Source organism: Oncorhynchus gorbuscha, linkage group LG04 (assembly GCF_021184085.1).
Source record: "Oncorhynchus gorbuscha isolate QuinsamMale2020 ecotype Even-year linkage group LG04, OgorEven_v1.0, whole genome shotgun sequence".
Classification (NCBI taxonomy): domain Eukaryota; kingdom Metazoa; phylum Chordata; class Actinopteri; order Salmoniformes; family Salmonidae; genus Oncorhynchus; species Oncorhynchus gorbuscha.
The window spans coordinates 40768110-40792398 of record NC_060176.1 but is presented as its reverse complement, the minus strand read 5'-3'; the positions used below and the strand labels follow the sequence as shown (position 1 = coordinate 40792398).

At 43.3% G+C, this 24289-nt stretch overlaps 1 protein-coding gene across 1 annotated transcript in view; it reads right to left on the bottom strand.

Moving 5' to 3' along the window:
• LOC124034066 (protein Niban 2-like) overlaps positions 1-24289 on the bottom strand; it is a 56227-nt gene that overhangs the window by 15509 nt on the left and 16429 nt on the right. The window contains exons 2-6 of the mRNA XM_046346782.1: positions 18811-18941; positions 16124-16252; positions 14255-14360; positions 13548-13715; positions 1957-2072 (exon numbers count right to left, since the gene is read on the bottom strand). Coding sequence (XP_046202738.1) covers positions 1957-2072; positions 13548-13715; positions 14255-14360; positions 16124-16252; positions 18811-18941 — 650 coding nt within the window. The remainder of the gene's footprint in view (positions 1-1956; positions 2073-13547; positions 13716-14254; positions 14361-16123; positions 16253-18810; positions 18942-24289) is intronic.

Here is a 24289-nt window from a genome sequence, read left to right as displayed (position 1 = left end):
AGTACATTTTGGTAGATAGAAGGTGATCTTTGGGAAAAGGGGTAAATTGGTCATCAAAAAGAAAAGAGGACCAAGGCACTCTTCATATAATTAATTAAAATGCCTTTATTAGTATGGCATGTTCAATAGAAACAAAGTTTTTTTTTTAAACGACGCGTTTCGGCTGCATGGTCTTCGTCAGTTAAAAAAAAAAAAACTTTGTTTCTATTGAACATAATAATAAAGGCATTTTAATTAATTATATTAAGAGTGCTTGGTCTTCCTTTCTTTTTGATTGACGTTTAGAGGAGTGCAAAATGTATCTCGTATACACTGATTTCACAACACATTAGGAACACCTTCCTAATATTGAGTTAAACCAACTTTTGCCCTCAGAACAGCCTCAATTCGTCGAGGCATGGACTCTACAAGGTGTCGAAAGCGTTCCACAAAGATGTTGGCCCATGTTGACTCCAATGCTTCACAAAGTTGTGTCAAATTGGCTGGATGTCCTTTGGGTGGCGGACCATTCTTGATACACACGAGAAGAGTTTGAGTGTGAAAACCCCAGCAGCATTGCAGTTCTTGACACACTCAAACCGTTGTGCCTGGAACCTACTACCATACCCTGTTCAAAGGTACTTCAATCTTTTGTCTTGCCCATTCACCCTCTGAATGGCACGCATACACAATTACATGTCTCAACTCTTAAGGCTTAAAAATCCTTCATTATCCTGTCTCCTCCCCTTCATCTACACTGATTGGTAGTGGATTTAACAAGTGACATCAAGAAGGGATCATAGGATTCACCTGGTCAGTCTCATGGAAAGAGCAGGTTTTCCTAATGTTTTGTACACTGTATATACACAGGCTGTGTCTGTCTGTCTGTTGAAAGTGCTGTGTTGTGTCTGACCTTTGGGTCTATGGGAGTCCTGACTCTGTGGTTAACTGAGCCCAAGGCTCCTCGTCTGGCCTTTGGCTCCCTCCATCTCCAACTGGAGCAATCTGTCTATGAGATACTAAGAATGATGGGTATGAGTCAAGGCCCCCAGGCCCTGATGTAAGAGCTACAGACATCACACTCACAGACAGACAAAGACTCAGCTCTGCAGAGGGGGGGGGCACAGTGAGCTCATGCCCACAGGATGCTGTGTCACCAGGGCAGGGGGCATGGTGACATCTCTCAGCTGGACTCTACATCCCTGATTGTATTCCAAATTATACCCTATTCCCTACATAGACCCATTTGGCTCTGGTCAAAAGTGGTGCACTACAGTGCACTAAGAAAGTATTCAGACCCCTCGACTTTTTCCACATTGTTACGTTACAGCTAGCGATGCGCAATATAGAAATCGGTAAGCAGATCGAAAACAGACGATATTAGCTAAAAAATGCTAACGTCGGCCTGATGTCTAGTTTACTGCCGATGTCAAAGCTGACGTGCATAACTATATAATGTAGGGAGATGATGTAATGACGGCACAAAAAATTATAGCTCTATACGTGCAACACAGCATTCCTAACCTAGCCCACAATGTCTGCTGTGTGTATCGAGCATTCATTTGAAAGAGTAAAAACATTTCAGCGAGGCAACGCAAAGGCGAAATCCATTCACACCAAGATAATGAAATTCATTGCCCTTGACAATCAACTGTTCTCTGTTGTGGATGATGTTGGCTTTCGCCAACTGGTCGAGCATCTCGAGCCCCGGTCCACTACCAATTAGGTGATATTTTTCAGAAGTTGCCCTGTGTTGTTGAAACGTACATCCATGAGCTACTTGCTATGGGCGTCACTGCTATTAGCTTCACAACTGACATTTGGACCAGCGATGTCAGCCCCATTAGCATGCAGAGCCTGACAGCACAGTGGGTGGACGAGGACTTCGTACTGAGGAAAGCTCAAGAATGTGCTGTTATATAGGGAATAGGGTGCCATTTGGGACAAAGCCACTGTCATTGGCTGTGCCATCCTTACCTGTGGAGGTGCGCCACACATCATCTCCCAGGTGCCATACTGCCCATGGGCTTGGCGAAAAAGCCTCACCGAGTCTGTGAAGGCTGGCGTCTGCACCCTACTCTCCTCCAACAAACCTATGGGGTAACCACAGAGGATTAGAATTGTTAGTGGAAGTGGAAAACATTGTACAAGTTTGATAATTTATCATAAAAATCAGCACTAGCCTGGTCAAGCAGACTGACTGCTGTGCTCACATTTCAAACCAAATTGTTACTGGTTCCACCAGGCTATTCTCAATTGAAATCTTGAATTCAGGTTTGACAGAAATATACTTGAAAATGAGTTTCCATGCATTCCTAGAGTCTGTTGCAACTTGTGCAGAAAGAGAACTGTCTAGTACAGTGCATTTGGAAAGTATTCAGACACCTATTTTCCACATTGTTACTTTAGTCTTACTCTGATTAAATAAAAACTCACTCTACACACAATATCCCATAATGACAAAGTGAAAACTGGGTTTAAGAAATGTTTGCAAATGTATTCCAAAAAAAAAAAAAATAGAAATACATTATTTACACAAGTATTCAGATCCTTCGATACGAGACTCGAAATTGAGCTCAGCTGCATCCTGTTTCCATTGCTCATCCTTGAGATGTTTCTACAACTTGACAGGCGTCCACATGTGATAAATTCAATTGATTGGACATGATTTGGAAAGGCACACACTCCTCTACATAAATTCCCACAGTAACCAGCGCATGTCAGAGCAAAAACCAAGCCATGAAGTCGAAGCAATTGTCCATAGAGCTCTGAGACAAAATTGTGTCGAGGCAGAGATCTGGGGAAGGATACCAAAACATTTATGGAGCATTGAAGGTCCCCAAGAACACAGCGGCCTCCAATATTCTTAAATAGAGGACGTTTGGAACCACCAAGACCCTTCCTAGAGCTGGCTGTTAGGCCTAACTGAGCAATCAGGGGAGAAGGGCCTTGGTCAGGGAGGTGACCAAGAACCCGATGGTCACTCTGACAGCTCTTGATGAAAACCTGCTGCAGAGTGCTCAGGACCTCAGACAGGGGCGAAGTTTCACCTTCCAACAGGACAACAACCTTAAGCACACAGCCAAGACAATGCAGGACTTGCGTCGGGACAAGTCTCAATGTCATTAAGTGGCCTAGCCAGAGCCCGGACTTGAACCCGATCAAACATCTCTGGAGAGACATGAAAATAGCTGTGCAGCAACGCTCAGGAAGGAATGGGAAAGGAATGGGAGAAAATCCACAAATACAGGTGTGCCAAGCTTGTAGCATCATACCCAAGAAGACTCGTGGCTGTAATAGCTGCCAAAAGTGCATCAACAAAGTACTGAGTAAAGTATCTGAATACTTGTGTAAATGTGATAAATGTTTATTATTATTTGTAAATGTGCAAACATTTCTAAAAACCTGTTTTTGCTTTGTCATTATGGGATATTGTGTGTAGACTGATGAGGGGAAAAAAACAATTTAATCAGTTTTAGAATAAGGCAAAATATGGGAAAAACATAACAAAATGTGGGAAAAGTCAATGGGTCTGAATACTTTCCGAATGCACTGTACGTGGGAAGAGTGAAACAGTCATACGCAATGACCACACCACACCACATACACTCTGTAAAGTCAACTGGATCATTCTCATGTCACGAGTGGCTAGGGTTATTTATCAGAGCTTTGTCATGGCAACCCAGGGAGATTCCACATTATCCATCTTTTGGGAAGTAAATGACATCCCACAAAAAGTACATTTCAAATACATTTGTAAAAAGAAAAAAAAAGATTAAATATATATTTATTTTTTTATCACACAATCATTTTCCAAATATTGATGTAGTAGCTACACAAAGTGCCAGTAATAGCATGATAACTGTACATGTTGTTTTGGCAACAGGGTTTGTTTTGTTTTGGTAAAGCATCTTCGTTGGGCCAGAGTGACTGGTGAACAAGGCTACATCTAATAAATGACACATAAATGGCACACCCACACACCTCCCGCTTAGATCATCTTCACCTCTACTGAAAGAGTCAACCTGAATAATTTATGTTTGGATCAGGAATCAGACTCTGGTATGTAGACTCACCATCCAAACATACAGTGCATTCGGCAGCGATTACAGCCGTGTGTCTTCTTGGGTATGAAGCTTCAAGCTTGGCACACCTGTATTTGGAGAGTTTCTTCCATTATTCTCTGCAAATCCTTTCAAGCTCTGTCAGGTTGGATGGGGAGCGTTGCTGCACAGATATTTTCAGGTCTCTCCAGAGATGTTCAATCGGGTTCAAGTACGGGCTCTGGCTGGGCCACTCAAGGACATTCAGAGACTTGTCCCAAAGCTACTTCTGTGTTGCCTTGGCTGTGTGCTTAGGGTCCTGTTGGAAGGTGAACCTTCACCCCAGTCTGAGGTAATGAGTGCTCTGGAGCTGGTTTTCATTAAGGATCTCTATGTACTTTGCTCCATTTATCTTTCCCTCGATCCTGACTAGTCTCTCAGTCCCTGCCGCTGAAAAACATCCACACAGCATGACGCTGCCACCAACTTGCTTCACCCTAGGGATTGGTACCAGGTTTCCTCTAGAGGTGACGCTTGGTATTCAGGCCAGAGAGTTAAATCTTGGGTTCCATCAGACCAGAGCATCTTGTTTCTCATGGTCTGAGTGTTTGGGTGACTTTTGGCAAACTCCAAGCAGGCTGTCATGTGCCTTTTACTGAGGAGTGGCTTCCGTCTGGCCACTCTACCATAAAGGCCTGATTGGGGGAGTGCTGCAGAGAAGGTACTCCCATCTCCACTGGGGAACTCTATCAGAGTGACCATCGGGTTCTTGGTCACCTCCCTGACCAAGACCCTTCTCCCCCAATTGCTCAGTTTCCCTGGGCAGCCAGCTCTAGGAAGAGTGTTGGTGGTTCCAAACTTCTTCCATTTAGGAATGGAGGAGGACACTGTTCTTGGGGACCTTCAATGCTGCAGACATTTTTTGGTACCCTTCCCCAGATGTGCTGATACAATCTTGTCTCTGAGCTCTACAGACAATTTCTTCAACCTCATGGCTTGGTTTTTGCTCTGACATGCACCGTCATCTGTGGGACCTTATATAGACATCTGTGTACTTTTCCAAATCATGTCCAATCAATTGAATTTGCCCCAGGTGGACTCCAATCAAGTTGTAGACACATCAAGGACGATCAATGGAAACAGGATGCACCTGAGCTCAATTACAAGTCTCATAGCAAAAGGGCCTGAATACTTATGTAAATAAGGTTAATTTTTTTGAATAAATTTGCAAAACAAAATCAAAAAACCTGTTTTCCCTTTGTCATTATGGGATATTGTGCGTAGATGGCTTAAATAAAAACAAACTCAATTTTAGAATAAGTCTAACGTAACAAAATGTGGAAAAAGTCAAGGGGTCTGAATACTTTCTGGATGCACTGTACTTTACACGAGGAGAGAGCTAGTCTAACCACAGCATCAGAACAAAGCATGTGAAATCCTGTCTTGTGATAAAAATGGGGAATTCATAAATTAACTCTAGCCATGACAAAGACAGGAAGTATGTTGTGCAGGGTGGGGGAGTGAGTGGTCTGTGTGAGTGAGAATGGGGCCTGGGACTATGAATTAGGGGGGGAAGTGGAGCTTCTAGCTACATGCAGGAAGTCCACAGCCCCAGACTACCTCCCTCTCTGAAAGCTGTGTGTGTGTGTGTGTGTGTGTGTGTGTGTGTGTGTGTGTGTGTGTGTGTGTGTGTGTGTGTGTGTGTGTGTGTGTGTGTGTGTGTGTGTGTGTGTGTGTGTGTGTGTGTGTGTTGAAAGAGTGCGAGGGTGGGAGCCAGGCCATTTATCTTGGCTCTGCCTCATGAGAACGTGGAGGGGATTTTTGCCAGCCCAATAAAGTCTGTACCCCAGATCTAAAGTCAAACTAGACTAAAAGACACGTTTATGCTGAAATTCCAGTACTGTATATCAATTGATCAGCATCTATATAGAAAGAATGGCCTGGTTGTGGTTCAGCAACACCACCTTATAGTGAGTAGTGTCGTGTGAGTAAAAAAAAAAATATATATAGTCTGCTTTGTTGTCAGAGGGTCCAGCTTCAGAGCTGACTATGGAGCTTTTTGTTCAACTTAAAAATACCTATATCATAATGCTTTTCGGACATGGTGATCATAGCTGCTTTTCCAGTCATTGCAACATTTTCCAGATCATATACAGTCCTACAGTGTGGTTTTCCATAAAGAAGTATCATATTCGAGTTGGACAAAGTAACATGATCACAACTGTCAATGTAGACAGAGGTCAATAGAAACCACTGACAGATACAAATCAAATCGTATTTGTCACATGCGTCGAATACAACAGCTGTAGACTTTACCGTGAAATGCTTTCGTTCGAGCCCTTTCCCAACAATGCTGTTAAAAAGTAAGAAAATTAACAAATAGATAAAAGAAAATAGAAACAGAATAACAATAAAATAACAATAATGATGCAATTCACAAGGAGTACCGGTACAAGGTAGTTGGGGTGAATGAGGTAATATGTACAGTATATGTAGGTTTGGTTAGGTAATTGAAGTACTATGTACATGTAGGTCTGCGGTAAAAAGCAGAACGTTTGGGTAGCTGTTTAATTAACTTTTCAGCAGTCTTATGGCTTGGGGGTAGAAGCTGTTCAGAGTCTTGTTGGTTCCATACTTGGTGCATTGGTAACGCTTGCTGTGCGGTAGCAGAGAAAACAGACCGACTTGGGTGGCTGTAGTCAATTTTTAGGGCCTTCCTCTGACACCACCTGGTATAGAGGCAGGGAGCTCAGCCCCAGTGATGTACTGGGATGAACGCACTACCCTCTGTAGTGCATTGCGTTCGGATTCCGAGCTGTTGCCATACCAAGCGGTGATGCAGCCAGTGATGATGCTCTCATTGGTGCAGTTTTAGAACTTTTTGAGGATCCTAGGGCCCATGCCAAATCCTTTCAGCCTCCTGAGGGGGAAGAAGAGTTGCCCTGCCCTCTTCACGACTGTGTTTGGGCCACGATAGATCCTTAGTGATAGGTCCATACCACCCTGCATCCCACTGCTGGCTTACCTCTGAAGCTAAGCTGTGTTGGCCCTGGTCAGTCACTGGATGCTACAGGAAGTGGTGTTGGAGGGCCAGTAGGAGGCACTAAAGAAATCATCCCCAGCTTCCAATTGGCTCATTCATCCACACTCCTCTCCCCTATAACTATTACCCAGGTTGTTGCTGTAAACGAGAATGTGTTCAGTCAACTTACCTAGTAAAATACGAGAAAAAAAAGTGATGTGGACACCGAGGAACTTGAAGCTCTCGACAGTCTCCACTACAGCCCCATCGATGTGAATGGGGGCGTGCGCGGCTCTCGGTTTCCCTTCTACAACCTCATCAATGTTGGCTATTCCTGCCACTCCCCACCATGCTAACTTCAGTCTGCATGAGTCCTTGGTTGTGTCCCAAATGGCACCACATTCCCTATATAGTGCACTACATACATTGGGAACAGGGTGCCATTTGGAACACAACCCTAGTGCAGGACATAAGCGATGAATGAGGAGTAAATCCTATGGCCCCTGAAGGTGAAGTCTTCATTCACGGTCAGCAGGGTGTCCGTCTGCTGGACAGGGTCCCTCTGTGTTCGGCCCCTAGCCCCCAGCCTTGTCTAAGAAGGGGGGTGGGGGTGGGTAGAGCCAATGCAGGGCGGACCGCCTGAGGAAATTAATTGCCGCCACATACCAGACTTTATTGAGCCTGCAGTCTAAACATCGAGCTACAGAGCAGTTGTTCATACACTGCTCTGACCGACCACTCAGGGTTTGACTACATGAAGACATGCATGTTTCAAATGGCACCCTATTCCCTATATAGGGCACTATAGGTCCTGGTCAAAAGTATTGCACTATCTAGGGAACAGGGTGCCATTTGGGAAGCGCACAGCATCACAACATTGTGGTCCCCTTCTTTATGAGGCTCAGGCTGGAGCTTCTACACATTGTATACACTTAATGATGCGTTGTTTTTAGGTTGGCCCGTGTCTTTGCTCTGGTCATACAAGGCTACAGGGACATATCAAATAGTACTTGCCTCAAATAGTATTTGCCTCCTGCTATGGAAAATGGAGATGGACTAATGTTCCATGGGCTGATCTGGCTCAGGAGAAGGCAAATTTATAGTACTTAAAGTGAGTACAAATGTGAATTTTGGGGAATGATCTGTTTCCCAACTCCGGTCCTCGAGTTCCCCCCCAACTGTACATATTTTTTGTTGCGGCCCCCAAGCACAACTTGTCAACTAAGTTGAATCCGGTGTTTTTGTCCAGGGCTACAACATAGATGTGTGCTGTTGGGGGTACTCGAGGACCGGAGTTGGGAAACACTGATTCTAGACTCCTTGATATGACAGAAAGAAAGAGCTGTACTGTACATCTGTGGAAGCCCTGGCCGCCAGGCAGATGAGATCTTTCACTGAGGACTAAATCGGATTAGAAAAGTAACAAAGTTGTGTCGGTCGAGAATCCCAAGAATGACAGCTGCCTGCTAACAGATTCCTTTACCAAGTTCACTCTATCGAGTTAGAGCTTGTCAACTCCTTCATTATCTCGTCACCTCAACCAAGAACATGTTGCCAGCTCATGCCTCCAGTTTGGGCTAATTTGCCTGCCGACCCTGACTTGTTAGGTCACACAAACAACTGTCCGCCCACTCACATACTCCCTCACAGACTGTGCTGAGCATGCCTACTAACAACTCAATTAAGTCACATAATAACTTCTATTAAGCCATCACAGATTTTGGAATGGGAGTGCTTAGTAAGTCAATCCATGTGCTTTGACTGACCCATGTCAATCCCAAAAGGCACTCTGTTCCCTATAGTGCACCACGTTTGACCAAGGTGTTCATATGAACCCTCTTACTCCTCTCCCACAACATTCAACTCCCCCTGGAGTACTATCAAAAGGCACTGTGAGTCCTGTGTTGAGGAGTACCAGAGCATGTGAGTCAGAGGGAGCCTTCCTCTCGCTCTCTTCTGTTCTCCATCTCTGGTTGTGTTGACTGCCTGGTCTGGTCTGTACCACTGACAGCTAGCTCACCTGTCCATGTACAGTGCACGCAGAGCGAACTCCAGCAGCAGGTAGGGTCGCCCACAGCCAGATCTAGGTTCAACTACCCTTTGAAATCATTTACAAATACTTCATCCGTGCTTGATTGAGCTTGCCTTGCTCCATGGACCAATGGAATAGTCCCTAACCCTGCCCATCTGGCACTTGTGGCAGGCTAAAGCAAACGCAGAAAATATTTCAACAATTTCAAATAGTACTTAAACCCAGGTCCCGTCACAGCTGCTCCCTAATACCAGAGTAGCCATAACTCAAACAGGGGGAGAGATATGAGTGAGGTAGTTTACATTGTAGCAGTGTGAAGTACACTGACTGGTGAAGGGATGTCATCTGAACCCACTCATCCCAGGCACTGTGGCTTCTAGCTGTTCTCTGCTCACCAGCCTCACCGTTTCATGATGGCTCCCATGTTTCTCATGCGCGATCCTATCCACATATGGGTAAAATAAAAGAGCTTAGTAGGTTTTGCAGTCCAGTGCATCATGTTAACTAACTTCTAGGGACCTATTGATAGTGTCTTGGGTCGGTTAGGGCACCCATGTTGGCTCTGAAGAGCCATGCAACGACGATGCTGGTACAGCCTAAAGTAGAACTACATAGATTATACATAGTTCTATGGTTTTGGCATGACTTCATTGGGCACGAATCCGCTTCTCTACAGTATAATTAGCAACCACAGCACACGATCATTGACATCTGCAGTAACATGCAGTTAGTTAGCTGTAATATCCTCAAGTGGACCGAGTCAGAAACTCTGGTGGATGTTGCATTGGAAAGGTTTTGACTATGGAATAGACTGCACGTGATGTCGGCTGTTTACCTGGTCCCCGTAACGACAGCAGAGACATTTTGCCGGGAGTACCTGCCCGCCACTCTTAACTGTCCATTTTGTTGTACCGCCTGGTGAGCTGCCGCTGACTTCTGACCATATTTCTGAACTTACATGAGACAATATGTCACACACATGATTCCCTTTATTTAAGTTTGAGAACGGGTATGTAAAACTACAGGTTTAACATTGACAGGCACTTGTCTGTGCATGTGTCACACGGTCTTGTTTACAATTTGGTGCATTGTGCAGGGCAGACAAAAGGTTGGATAATCAGAGCCTAGACTCATCCACGGGCATGAAATACAAGCAAACAAAGCTTAAACAATGGAAAAAGAGGAAGACTGTCGGGAGGGCAATGCATCTAAAGTTAGGGAGTAAGCAATGAATATGTCAATTAGTGATGCATCTTGCAAAATGGAAAATTGACTTCACAGTGAAGTTGAAAGGTTATTACTGCAAGGCATATTTTATGTTGATTCAACCTCCAGAACATCAACAACTAGTCTCGCTACATAACCAAACCCAAAAGGGGTGCCTTTTGCATCCCTTTGATATTTTAAGTGGAAATTGTGCACAAATATTGCATTTAAAAAAAAGCCTGTTATATTAAATGAAGTGCCCTTTAATATAGAGCACATGGACAATTCTATAACTCGGACTTGCTAAAAACTCAAATATATCTTCCTGACTTTAAAGCTTGCTAAAGTGCCAACATTTCTCAGAGTTTTCACCATCATTGTACAGGCTGTTATTATTTGGTTTCTTTGACGACAGTGAGTGATTTCATGTGGTTGGTGATTCATTTCAGGTTAATACAAATGTGTCCCTCATTTTAAGGCCAACCTTGTTTCGTGAACTGAACTCTCGTGTTACTATGGCAAAACTATTCCTTTAAAAACAGAATGATAAATTCAAATGAAACATTGAACGTCTAATAGTTCAATCATAGTGTAAAAGCAGGTGAGCTGGTTTGGCAAAAAAAACAAACATATTTGTGGTGGAAAACTGAGCAGGTCGAGCAAAACACATCAGCCCTGTTACCCATAGATACAGACTAGAAATGTTTTTAAATTGAATAGTTCCTCCCTGTTGCACAGAACAAACTTCCATTCCCCCTGTCACAAAGGGATTTATGGCTTAAGATAAAGTAACAGGGTTGACAATCTTATTTGGCCTTTAACATGCACTTACTATAGTCATTTTATCATTTAACCTCGAGCTAAACACTTCATGCTCTACTTCGAGGCAATCAACCTGGGTCCTCCAATGAGGACCCCCACTGCTGAAGTGGACTGTGAGCTCTCGAATCTCTGTGGCAGACGTAAGTAAGACGTTCAAGCGCGTGAACACTCGCAAAGCACCCGCACCAGATGGTAACCCTGGCCGTGTCCTCAGAGCTTGCGCAGACCAGCTGGCGGGAGTGATTAAGGACATATTCAACCTTTCCCTGTGATCCTTCAAGATGGTCACCATTTTCCCTGTACCCAAGCAAACGAAGGTGACCCTGTAGAACTCATTTCAGTCATCATGAAGTGCTTTGAGAGGCTGGTCAAGGACCACATCTGCTCCACCTTACCTTACACCCTGGGCCTAGTACAGTTTGCATACCGTCACAACAGATCTAAGGACGAAGCAATCGTCATTGCTCTGCACAATGCCCTGTCCCACCTGGACAAGAGGAATACTGTACATATGTGCCAATGCTTTTTGTTGAATACCGCCCAGCTTTCAACACCATAGTCCCCTCCAGGCATGTCACTAAGCTCAAGGCCCTGGGTATGAACACCTCCCTCTGCAACTGGATCCTGGACTTCCTGACAGGCAGACCCCAGGTGCTAAGGTTAGGCAACAACACCTCTGCCACGCTGACTCAAAACGGGGGGCCCCCCAGGGGTGTGTGCTCAGTGCCCTCCTGTACACCCATGACAACGCACAACTCCTAACACCATCATTAAGTTTGCCAACGACATGGTGGTGGTGGGCCTGATTGCTAAGTCAGCCTACAGAGAGGAGGTTAAACAGCCTCTCCCTCAACGTCGACAAAACCAAGGAGCTTGATAGAGTATTTTTTTAATCATTCTGCTTAAAACATGTAAATAAATGATGCCTTGGTGGAGTGGGCGGGGGGGGGATAAAGGGCTCTTTATTTGTACATTTTTTAATTTGCGAACATAAAGACATTGACATCAATACAACATATCGAGCCCTTTATCCCCCCCCGCACCCACCTCACCAAGGCATCATTTATTTACATGTTTTTAAGCAGAATTATTTAAATTAAATAAATACACACAAAAGAGAAAATACAATGAATAAAATAAATTAGGTCTCACAATAACAATGGAATTTTATCTGCACACTGTAGTCAGTGACATAACTGCCTATACTGAAATAAAATGATAGTTATTCTCCACTAGCAGCTCAAATACCATCTGGCCAATACAGCGTCCCAAGTCCTGGCCCCAAAGGGGGTACAAATCCCCGCCCCTGCATCCAAACGCATTCGACTCCAGACAGAAGTTTGGTAACGTGTTAGTACGCCCCTATTGACATTGACGGGGCTGTAGTTGAGAGGGTGAAAAGCTTCAAGTTCTTCGGCATGCACATCAAAGAGGACCTGACATGGACCAATCACGGCAACACCGTAGAGAAGCCAGCGCAACAGCGCCTATTCAACCTCAGGCTACTTAAGAAAATCAGGGAGTACAGGAGGGGGCTGATCACACCCCCCGAAGGCCCCCCCGTGTTGAGAGTCAGCTAGGCGGAGGTAGCCCTCAGATCCTCAAGATGTTCTACAGCTGCACCACGAGAGCATCTTGACAGACTGCATCACCGCCTGGTATGGCAACGCCCTCAACCGCAAGGCTCTACAGAGGGTGGTGCAGACGTCCCAAAACTTCACTGGGAGTGAGCTCCCTGTCCTCCAAGGCATCTACACCAGGCGGTGTTTGAGGAAGGCCCAAAAGGTTATGAAGGAATCCAGTCACCTGAACGATTGACTGTGCACTCTGCCACAGCTTCTATCACCTTCAGACTGTTGAACAGATATCATTAGCGGTCTCCCTGAACAGACCTGCACCTTGTGACTATTACATCCTTGAGACCATCTTCACCTTAGAGACTATTTGCACTCTCCACACATCCAACCCTTACACACACACACACACACACACACACCACACACCACACAGTGCGTGCAGCTGCATTCTGAATTGATGATTACTTGTGTGCTGCCAGCTGTGGGCATGTGGGCAGGGTTGAAACAAACCTAACCTTAACTTACGTCGTGATGCAGTCAAGACTGACCTTTTGACCAAAATTCTCCTATTTACACTTAGTAGTGAATTTTGTCAGTAGAACAAAACTTTATGATTCATATCAATGCCTCATGGGCTGTTTTCAAAAATTTAGTTTAGGGGCAGTTGCTCTTTAAGTTTAACAGATGCTCTTTATGACAGACTTAAAATGAGGTGAATTGGTGGAATGACCCTAAGATCTGTGGAATTTTGTGTTTAATATGTGCTCCACTACCACATAATTAAATGTGAATTATATGATTTTTATGGGCTCTACAGTGTGTCTAGGTTGGAATGTTTGTTGAATGTTTGTGTAGGTTTTACTCACCATCATTGGCATGTCTCACGCAGTCCTGAAAAACTGCATGCCACTTCTTCTGCTCTTTCTCCGTTACCACACAGAAGTAGTAGTGGCGGGCATACGGGTGCCACAGGATCAGAAGGAACTCCGTGGCACACTTCAGGAAGGGAGTGTTGCCCACTTTAGCCTTTACATCTGAAACACACACATTCCTCTATCAGTTGGTGTCCACATCGCCCTTTCTGCATGGTTTTGCAGAAAACACACTGAAAACAACTTAAAGGCCTAGTATAGTCAAAAAGCAGATTTTACTGTGTTTTATATGGTATTTGAATACTAGTAGTTTAAGGTAGTTGGGGCAGCAGGTTAGCCTAGTGGTTAGAGTGTTGGACTAGTAACCGGAAGGTTGCAAGTTCAAACCCCGAGCTGACAAGGTACAAATCTGTCTTTCTGCCCCTGAACAGGCAGTTAAGAACAATGACGGCCTAGGAACAGTGGGTTAACTGACTTGCCTAGTTAAATGAAGGTAAAAATAAAAAGTAACACTGTGAAATTGAGAAACATGATCACACCTATAGCCTCAAGTTCTTCAGAACATCAAATGACATTGAGATGTTCATAATCAGGACAGTATTAAGCCTTCCAATTTAATGGATTATATATGACAATTGGGTGAGCAGTTGCAACAAGTGCCTCACGCCCACCCCTGGTTTTCAGCCGAAACATGTTCTCACCAGGCAGGCTATTGTTGAGTAGCTCCAGGTACTGATCCATCGAGGTCAGCACTTTGTATCCGGCACAGTTGATGGTTCCCTTGGGGTGCAGCCCTCTCTCATGAGACTGGACAGGAACACAAGGACAAGGTAGACTTAAGAGAATGATACTTGCAGATATAGTATGGGCTCTACAGTGTGTCTAGGTTGGAATGTTTGTTTTATTAGCTAATAAGGACATAAAATACACCATCATAAAGCAAATGAGCTAAGGTGTGTATATTATTATATATATATATAACACACACAACCAGTCAAAAGTTTGGACACACCTACTCATTCAAGGGTGTGTGTTTATTTTTACTACATTCTAAATTATAGAACAATAGTGAAGACATCAAAACTATGAAATGACACATATGGAATCATGTAGTAACAAAAAAAAGTGTTAAACAAATCAAAAAATATTTGAGATTCTTCAAAGTAGCCACACTTTGCCTTGATGACAGCTTTGCACACTCTTGGCATTCTCTCAACCAGCGTCACCTGGAATGCTTTTTCAACAGTTTTGAAGGAGTTCCCACATATACTGAGAACTTGTTGGCTGCCTTTCCTTCACTATGCGGTCCAACTCATCCCAAACCATCTCAATTGGGTTGAGGTCGGGACCTGTGGAGGTGAGGTCATCTGATGCAGCACTCCATCAATATCCTTGGTTAAATAGCCCTTACACAGCCTGGAGTTGTGTTTTGGGTCATTGCCCTGTTGAAAAACAAATGATAGTCCCACAAAGCACAAACCACAAACCAGAGGGGATGGTGTATTGCTGCAGAATGCTGTGGTAGCCATGCTGGTTAAGTGTGCCTTGAATTCGAAATGAATCACAGTGTCACCAGTGTCACCAGCAAAGCATCCCCATCCCATCACACCTCCTCCTCCATGCTTCATTATGGGAACCACACATGCAGAGAACATCCGTTCACCGACTCTGCGTCTCACACGTTTGGAACCAAAAATCTCTAATCTGGACTCACTAGACCAAAGGACAGATTTCCCCAGTCTAATGCCCATTGCTCTTGTTTCTTGGCCCAAGCAAGTCTCTTCTTCTTATTGGTGTCCTTTAATAGTAGTTACTTTGCAGCAATTCGACCATGAAGGCCTGATTCAAGTAGTCACCTTTGAACAGTTGATGTTGAGATGTGTATGTCACTTGAAATCTATAAAGCATTTATTTGGGATGCAATCTGAGGTGCAGTTAACTCTAATCAATGTATCCTCTGCAGCAGAGGTAACTCTGGGTCTTCCTTTCCTGTGGCGGTCTTCATGAGAGCCAATTTCATCATAATGCTTGATGGTTTTTGCGACTGCACTTAAAGAAACTTTCAAAGTTCTTGAAATGTTCCATATGGACTGACCTTCATGTCTTAAAGTAATGATGGACTGTCATTTCTCTTTGCTTATTTGAGCTGTTCTCACCATAACATGGACTTGGTCTTTTACCAAATAGGGCCATCTTTTGTATACCCCCCTATCTTGTCACAACACAACTAATTGTGTCAAACGCATAAAGAAGGATACAAATTCCACAAACAAACTTTTAACATGGTACACCTGTTAATGAAAATGCACTCCAGGTGACTACCTCATGAAGCTGGTTGAGAGAATTCCAAGAGTGTACAAAGCTGTCATCAAGGCAAAGGGTGGCTACGTTGAAGATTCTCAAATGATTCCATATATGTTACTTCATAGTTGAGATCTTCTCTATTATTATACAATATAGAAAATAGTAAAAATAAAGAAAACCTGGAATCAGTAGGTGTGTCAAACATTTTGACTAGTACACTGTGTGCGTGTATAAACGTGGGACATTTGAATTAAATTATCCCGTACCGCTTTGTTGTCATAGTAGTTCATGTTGTAGGAGTCAGGAACGAAGAGGAAACGGTTTCTCCATTTCTTGTTCTCCTCCAGAAACTGGAACAGAGCTCCAGAGAAGATGGACCTATTCTCCAGCGGAGCCTGAGTGGGACAGACAGGATAATCAGTATCCCAATGATGACTGGCATGAACGGACATCACCTCTGTGTGGATAGAGCCATATTCATGGGCAGTATATTTTTACGTCAACAATAAATTCCATGATTTTGTAATACTCCAGAAAGCCTAGGAGTGGCCTAAAACTTTAAGCCTTTGCGTTCCTTTAGAAACATCAGGCATACTTATACTGCATACCATGTGTGATACTACTGTCTGTACGTGATATCTCAACTGTAGCCTAGACATTGGAGTAGTGTTGTTTAGTTTACCCAATCATAGGCCCACCCAGTCATTATTGTTGTTCTCAGGAAAACAGCAGGCATTTCTCAAGAACCTCACTTACTCACCACAGACAATTAAACAACTTGTATCCCAAATGACACCCTATTAATCTGGATGGTTGTACAGTCGTCTCAAATAAAAATGAAGGACCTCGGTGTTACTCTGGACCCTGATCTCTCTTTTGACGAACATATCAAGACTGTTTCAAGGACAGCTTTTTTTTAAATCTACGTAACATTGCAAAAATCAGAAACTTTCTGTCCAAAAATGATGCAGAAAAATGTATTCATGCTTTTGTTATTTCTAGGTTAGACTACTGCAATGCTCTACTTTCCGGCTACCCGGATAAAGCACTACATAAACTCCAGTTAGTGATAAATACGGCTGCTAGAATACAGACGAGAACAAAAAAGATGGATCATATTACTCCAGTGCTAGCCTCCCTACACTGGATTTCTGTTAAGGCAAGGGCTGATTTCAAGGTTTTACTGCTAACCTACAAAGCATTACATGGGCTCCTAACCATCTTCCTGATTTGGTCCTGCGGTACATACCTACATGTACACTACGGTCACAAGACGCAGGCCTCCTAATTGTCCCTAGAATTTCTAAGCAAACAGCTGGAGGCATGGCTTTCTCCTATAGAGCTCCATTGTCATGGAAGGCTCTGCCTACCCATGTGAGATGCAGACTCGGCCTCAACCTTTAAGTCTTTACTGAAGACTCATCTCTTCAGTGGGTCATATGATTGAGTCTAGTCTGGCCCAGGACTGTGAAGGTGAACGGAAAGGCTCTGGACCAACGAACCGCCCTTGCTGTCTCTGCCTGGCCGGTTCCCCTCTCCCCACTGGGATTCTCTGCCTCAAACCCTATTACAGTGGCTGAGTCACTGGCTTACTGGTGCTCTTTTATGCCGTCCCTAGGAGGGGTGCGTCACTTGAGTGGGTTGAGTCACCAACGTGATCTTCCTGTCTGAGTTGGCCCCCCTTGGGTTGTGCCGTGGCGGAGATCTTTGTGGGCTATACTCGGCCTTGTCTCAGGATGGTAAGTTGGTGGTTGAAGATATCCCTCTAGTGGTGTGGGGGCTGTGCTTTGGCAAAGTGGGTGGGGTTATATCCTTCCTGTTTGGCCCTGTCCGGGTATCATCGGATGGGGCCACAGTGTCTCCTGAGCCCTCCTGTCTCAGCCTCCAGTATTTATGCTGCAGTATGTGTCGGGGGGGCTAGGGTCAGTTTGTTATATCTGGAGTACTTCCCCGGTCTTCTGTGTGAATTTAAGTATGCTCTCTCTAATTCACTCTTTCTCTCTGAGGACCTCAGCCCTAGGACCTAGCCTCAGGACTACATGGCATGATAACTCCTTGCTGTCCCCAGTACACTTTGAGATATCAGCTGATGTACAAAGGGCTATATAAATAAATTTGATTTGAATTCCTTAGTGGTGCACTACTTTTGAAAAGAGCTGCATATGGAATAGTGTTGCACTTCTGATGCGGATCAAGACTTCGGTCACTTCCACACAGCTTCATGTAGTTACAGTAGCATTCTGAGTGCAGCGGTAGCACCAGACAGAATGTAACAGTTTCTCTTTAAGAAGGTAATGGCACTGTGCAGGCTTGAAGAAGGTGAATTAAACCATGGCTAGAGACACTGGACATCCAGGAGATTACAAATAAAGAGTTTACTAGGTGTGACGCCACTCGCCCTAAAGTCAACTGCAGCAGCTGTTCAAGTCAGTAGCACGGTTAACTTGAGATCTCATTGCAGATGAGGTCACCAAGAAACAGCATGGCTGCTTGTTCTTCACTAGCCTGCTAGCTAACATCTGCTACACAGAGACAGAGCCATACAAGGGAAACTGAGATCTTTCCCTCCGTACCATGAAACTCTAAAGCACTCATATTTGGCTGAAGTGGCCTTCAAAAATCAAGGCGACTGTCATTCTGTATTTATAATAAACCATCTCGTGATCTAAACACACTTAAATCTTCAGATCACACTGAAAGCATGGGAGTGTAAATCAGCATCTGTCCCGAGTCCCTCTTAGACTGCCATTCATTTGATGTAGTGTGATGTGAGCTCCAGGTTCAACATAATGTGGGCAAAGTGTTCCAAATGTCAGCACTTCATGAGAAACTGCAGATATTATTCCGTCGCCTTCTCGGGGAAGGCACAGTAGGAATAAAGGAGTATGGAAGAGGGGAACAAGAGGAGGAGAAGAAAAATAACAGGGACAGGAGAGGAGGACGTGTTCATTACCTTACGGCGCAGTAGCTGTGGCTGGGGCCCCCCTCCTCCCTCAATGTCAAAACGGACCTTGTTGAAGAGGGCCACTGCATACTGCTGCTCATACAGACGGCCAAACTCTCCAATCACCTCGCCTGTCCGGGCTGCATGGGGAAGGGAGGAGAGGCGGGGTCAGTGGTTACAAATTAAGTGGTGTATAATGACACACAGCCACATGCTCCAAACAAGAGGCTCCTGCTCTATAGGCCATTCTGGCTCCGACAATGCTTACTTAATGACACATTCCCCATGTCAACAGTGATGTGTTAGTTAGTGTACTCTGAATTAATATGTTACAATTGAGGTCGGAAGTTCATACACTTAGGTTGGAGTCAGTAAAACTCGTTTTTCAGCCACTCCACAAATTTCTTGTTAACAAACCATAGTTTTGGCATGTCGGTAAGGACATCTACTTTGTGCATACACAACATTTTTTCCAACAATGGTTTACAGACAGCCAAAGAACACCATCCCAACCGTGAAGCACAGGGGTGGCAGCATCATGTTGTGGTGGTGCTTTGCTGCAGGATGGGACTTGTGCACTTCACAAAATAGATGGCATAATGAGGAAAGAAAATGATGTGGCTATATAGAAAGCAACATCAAGACATCAGTTAAAGCTAAAGTTAAAGCTTGGTCACAATTGGGTCTTCCAAATGGACAATGACCCCAAGAATACTTCCAAAGTTGTAGCAAAATGGCTTAAGGACAACAAAGTCAAGGTATTGGAGTAGCCATCACAAAGCACTGACCTCAAACCTAGAGAAAATTTGTGGTCAGAACTGAAAGTGTGTGCGAGCCAGGAGGCCTACAAACCTGACTCAGTTACACCAGCTCTGTCAGGAGGAATGGGACAAAACTCACCCAACCTATTGTAGGAAGCTTGTGGAAGGCTACCCAAAACGTTTGACCCAAGTTAAACAATTTAAAGGCAATGCTACCAAATACTAATTGAGTGTACGTAAAATTCTGACCCACTGGAAATGTGATGAAAAAAATCAAATCTGAAATAAATAATTACCTCTACTATTATTTTGACTAGAGGTCGACCGATTATGATTTTTCAACGCCGATAGAGATTATTGGAGGACCAAAAAAGCCGATACAGATTAATCTGCAGATTTTTTTTTACTTTTTCCATTTGTAATAATGACAATTACAACAATACCGAATTAACACTTATTTTAACTTAATATAAAACATCAATAAAATCAATTTAGCCTCAAATAAATAAATGAAAATTTTTCCATTTGGTTTAAATAATGCAAAAACAAAGTGTTGGAGAAGAAAGTAATATGATGTGCCATGTAAAAATGTAAAATACACAAAAGTGCTGTTTGAATGAATGATTACGGGCCTGCTGCTGCTCAGTCAGACTGCTCTATCAAATCAGACTTAATTATAACATAATAACACACAGAAATACGAGCCTTTTGTCATTAATATGATCGAATCCGGAAACTATCATTTCGAAAACAAAATGTTTATTATTTCAGTGAAATACGGAACCGTTCGGGTATTTTATCTAACGGGTGGCATCCATAAGTCTAAATATTCTTGTTACATTGCACAACCTTCAATGTTATGTCATAATTACGTAACATTCTGGTAAATTAGTTCGCAATGAGCCAGGCAGCCCAAACTGTTGCATATACCATGAATGCGTGCAATGAACGCAAGAGAAATGACACAATTTCACCTGGCTAATATTGCCTGCTAAACTGGATTAGTAGTTATAACTAGTGATTATGATTGATTGTTTTTTTATAAGAGAAGTTTAATGCTAGCTAGCAATTTACCTTGGCTTCTACTAAATTTGCGTAACAGGCAGGCTACTCGTGGAGTGCAATGGTTAGAGTTGGACTAGTTATCTGTGCGGTTGCAAGATTGGAACCCTGAGCTGACACGGTGAAAATCTGTCGTTCTGCCCCTGAACAATGCAGTTAACCCACAGTTCCTAGGCAGTCATTGAAAATAAGAATGTGTTCTTAACTGACTTGCCTAGTTAAATAAAAGGTATAAAAAATTTTTTTTTAAATATATAATAAATAAATAATAATCGGAGCCCAGAAATACAGATTTCCGATTGTTATGAAAATTTGAAATCGGCCCTAATTAATCGGCCATTCCGATTAATCGGTCTAACTTTACTTCTGACATTTCACATTCTTAAAATAAAGTGGTGATCCTAACTGACCTAAGATGGGGAATTTTTATGAGGATTAAATGTCAGGAATTGTAAAAGAAAAACAGAGTTTAAATATATTTGGCTAAGGCGTGTGTAAACTTCCGACTTCAACTGTATGTAATAGTCTTTGAGAGAGCTAACGGGCACTTTTCTCTCGTTCCAGTGCACCATTACCTCAATTCCTATTTACTACGTTTATCACTGTGTAAAACAACAAAAATTTTCAGAGTGGAAAGTAAAACACAGGCTTTGAAGAATGTACAGCATTTCACACGGTCCTTTATCAGAATGTCCACACAGTCATGTTTGCATTACCCGGAGTTAGCCTTCAGTTCACAGATCCTTTTACTCTAACCAGGAATGGAGTTGGCATGGAAACAAATCTGGCACATTATCAATTTGTTTGTGAAACTGAAAAGGCCCTGACTTCAAAGTTATATCCTGGACTAGAGCTGGAAATTGTCAGGGATCTTTCTATTTGACCTAGATAGTTTGTGTGTATGTATTGATATCTAGGCTAAATGTGCCTTTTTTATTATGTAGTTCTGTCTTTGTGCCGTTCTTGTCTATTGATGTTCTGTATTATGTTTTGTGTGGACCCAATGAAGAGTAGCTGCTGCTTTTGAAACAGCTAATGGGGATCCTATTAAAATACCAAAATATAGGATATTATCATGATACTTAGGTGCTGAAACCGAATTGGGTCCCAATATAAAAAGATTGAGAACAAGCTATGAAGGACAAATACTGGAGTTCTGGTGCAGGTACAGCCAACAAGCACAAAAACTATATTGCAATATTGTCAAAAAATATGATATACCAAAGACTACATCCCGTTATCTAACTATCGATTTATTTCACCATCACGGACCTTCTCCAACAAACTATGTTGTCGGTCTCTATGTCTGGGCCATTTCTGATGTTGTCGGTCTCTATGTCTGGGCCATTTCTGATGTTGTCGGTCTCTATGTCTGGGCCATTTCTGATGTTGTCGGTCTCTATGTCTGGGCCATTTCTGATGTTGTCGGTCTCTATGTCTGGGCCATTTCTGATGTTATCAGTCTCTTTATGTCGAGGCTATTTCTGATGTTATCAGTCTCTTTATGTCGAGGCTATTTCTGATGTTATCGGTCTCTTTATGTCGAGGCTATTTCTGATGTTATCGGTCTCTTTATGTCTGGGCTATTTTGGAGAGAAGGGAATAAAGAAAAAAAATAAGTCAAATGTTGTTTTTTCTTGTCTATTTAGAGAGTGGTGCTATAAATGTAGCGTGGCGAGGAATGGTCTGCTGGCAGGGCAGAGGGCTCTGCTCAAACGTAGTGCACTGTGTAGGGAACAGGGTAACATTTGGGACACGCAACCAGAAAGTGAGAGAAAGAGGCCAATTGGGGAAATAAAGAACCACCTGACTGGTGCCAAATAGTTTGGGTTCTCCTGAAAGAGGACGGCAAGAGTCCTTCCATCTGCTGCTCTTTAGACCAATCTAAGACCACCAACCCAAGACCCAGCTGAGGAGAAAAGTTGCTACAAATAATTGAGTGTGAGTAGTAGCCCAACCGAGTGAGTGACTAAATGGTATTGCCAAAACAAAATTGGCAAAATGTGTATTTCTGATACTATAGCACTTACACGGGAAATACGATAATGTTAGATAGTAATTATAGTTGGAGCAGAGATAATCTCTCTCTGATCCCATCTGTTCTGCATTAAGTTTATGGAATGTTTCTTTTGCTGGGACTGGGAGAGAGGTGGTTGGGTGAAAATAATGAGAGATGGATCAGATTTGCTTTCTAAAGACTGAGGCTACAGTATAATTAAGGGCTCTGGTAAAGACATTAGGCAAGCAGGAGCAGCGTCTGGGGGGGGGGACTGGACATTAGAACGAACCGGGTTAGTAAGGAACTAGGCTAAGAAGACATGGGGAGGGGTTGAAATATCACCAATTATTTTGTGGGAATGTTAGGCTCACAGCAAAGCCCACCTTGAGCCAATCCTTCCTATGGCCTTCCAACACAACACAGGCCTTCCATCAGATTACTGATGGAAGTGGTCCTTCTGTAGCTCAAGCACTTATAACACAGGCCTTCCATCAGATTGACTGATGGATAAAAGTAAATGGCATATATATATTATTATTATTATAAGTAATCAGAGTCGAGTGTGGGTCTATCAGAGACTTGAGGACCATGGTACAGAGAAGGAATAGCAGGTGACACGTTGGTGGTGGTTATAGGGTAGCCTTTCATAGCTGTATCACTGTTTGTGCAGTGACTCACAATCCATCTTGAACAAACATCTGACTGTGGACAGAGGACTAAAACTGCAAATGGCTCCTCCACTCTTCCAGTCAGTCCAAACCCATCCAGTCACCAGATGCTTGCTCAACTAAACTCTCTCCCACAGATTCTGACTGCTTAATCCCTTAGTTATAGGTCAAAGACAATGGATGGTTAAACAGGCCACAACTATTCGGACATAGGTCACCTCTAGGTGGAGTGAGCCGAGCCTGTGTGTCAGTATATTTCTGCTCTCCTTGTCAGCTATTGTCATGCCAAACATGACAATTTCATAGGGAGTTGGCCAGATAGCAGAAACAAATCTGGGACCAGGCTAAAGTGAGTCTAAAGCCACAAATATGGTCAGGTCAGAAGTAGTAATACTGGCTGTGACCATATGCAAAAAAAAACATTTGAAATAGGACAAATACTGTATAAGCACCCACCAAAATTAATGTTATTATTAATTATTGGAATGAAATAAGGTTAAAGAATAGAAAAGGCCAAACACTGTTATCAAAACTTTTGTTTGACCCGATAAAGATCTTCTTGATCAAAACATTGTGTAACCTTTATTTAACTAGACAAGTCAGTTAAGAACAAATTCTTATTTACATCGACTGCCTACCCCGGGCCAAACCTGGACGACGCTGGGCCAATTGCGTGCCACCCTATGGGACTCTCACTCACAGCCGGATGTGATGCAGCTTGGATTGGAACCAGGTACTGCAGTGACGCCTCTGGCACTGAGATGTGGCGTCTTAGACCACTGCACCACTCAGGGGCCTAAGTCATTAAAAGGTGGTAATTAGAACTAAGTAAACAGTGAATGGCGTTTTTTTTTTTAGGATGCGAGTATGACCAGCCATTTCTACCAAAATAAGATGACACTAAGCTTGGGGAATGTCCTGGTGGGCCAGCTGGCTGACTGGTGAGGAAGTGTCTGCGTTACGTAACTATTAATAACAACTTAGTCAGGGGGGGGCTC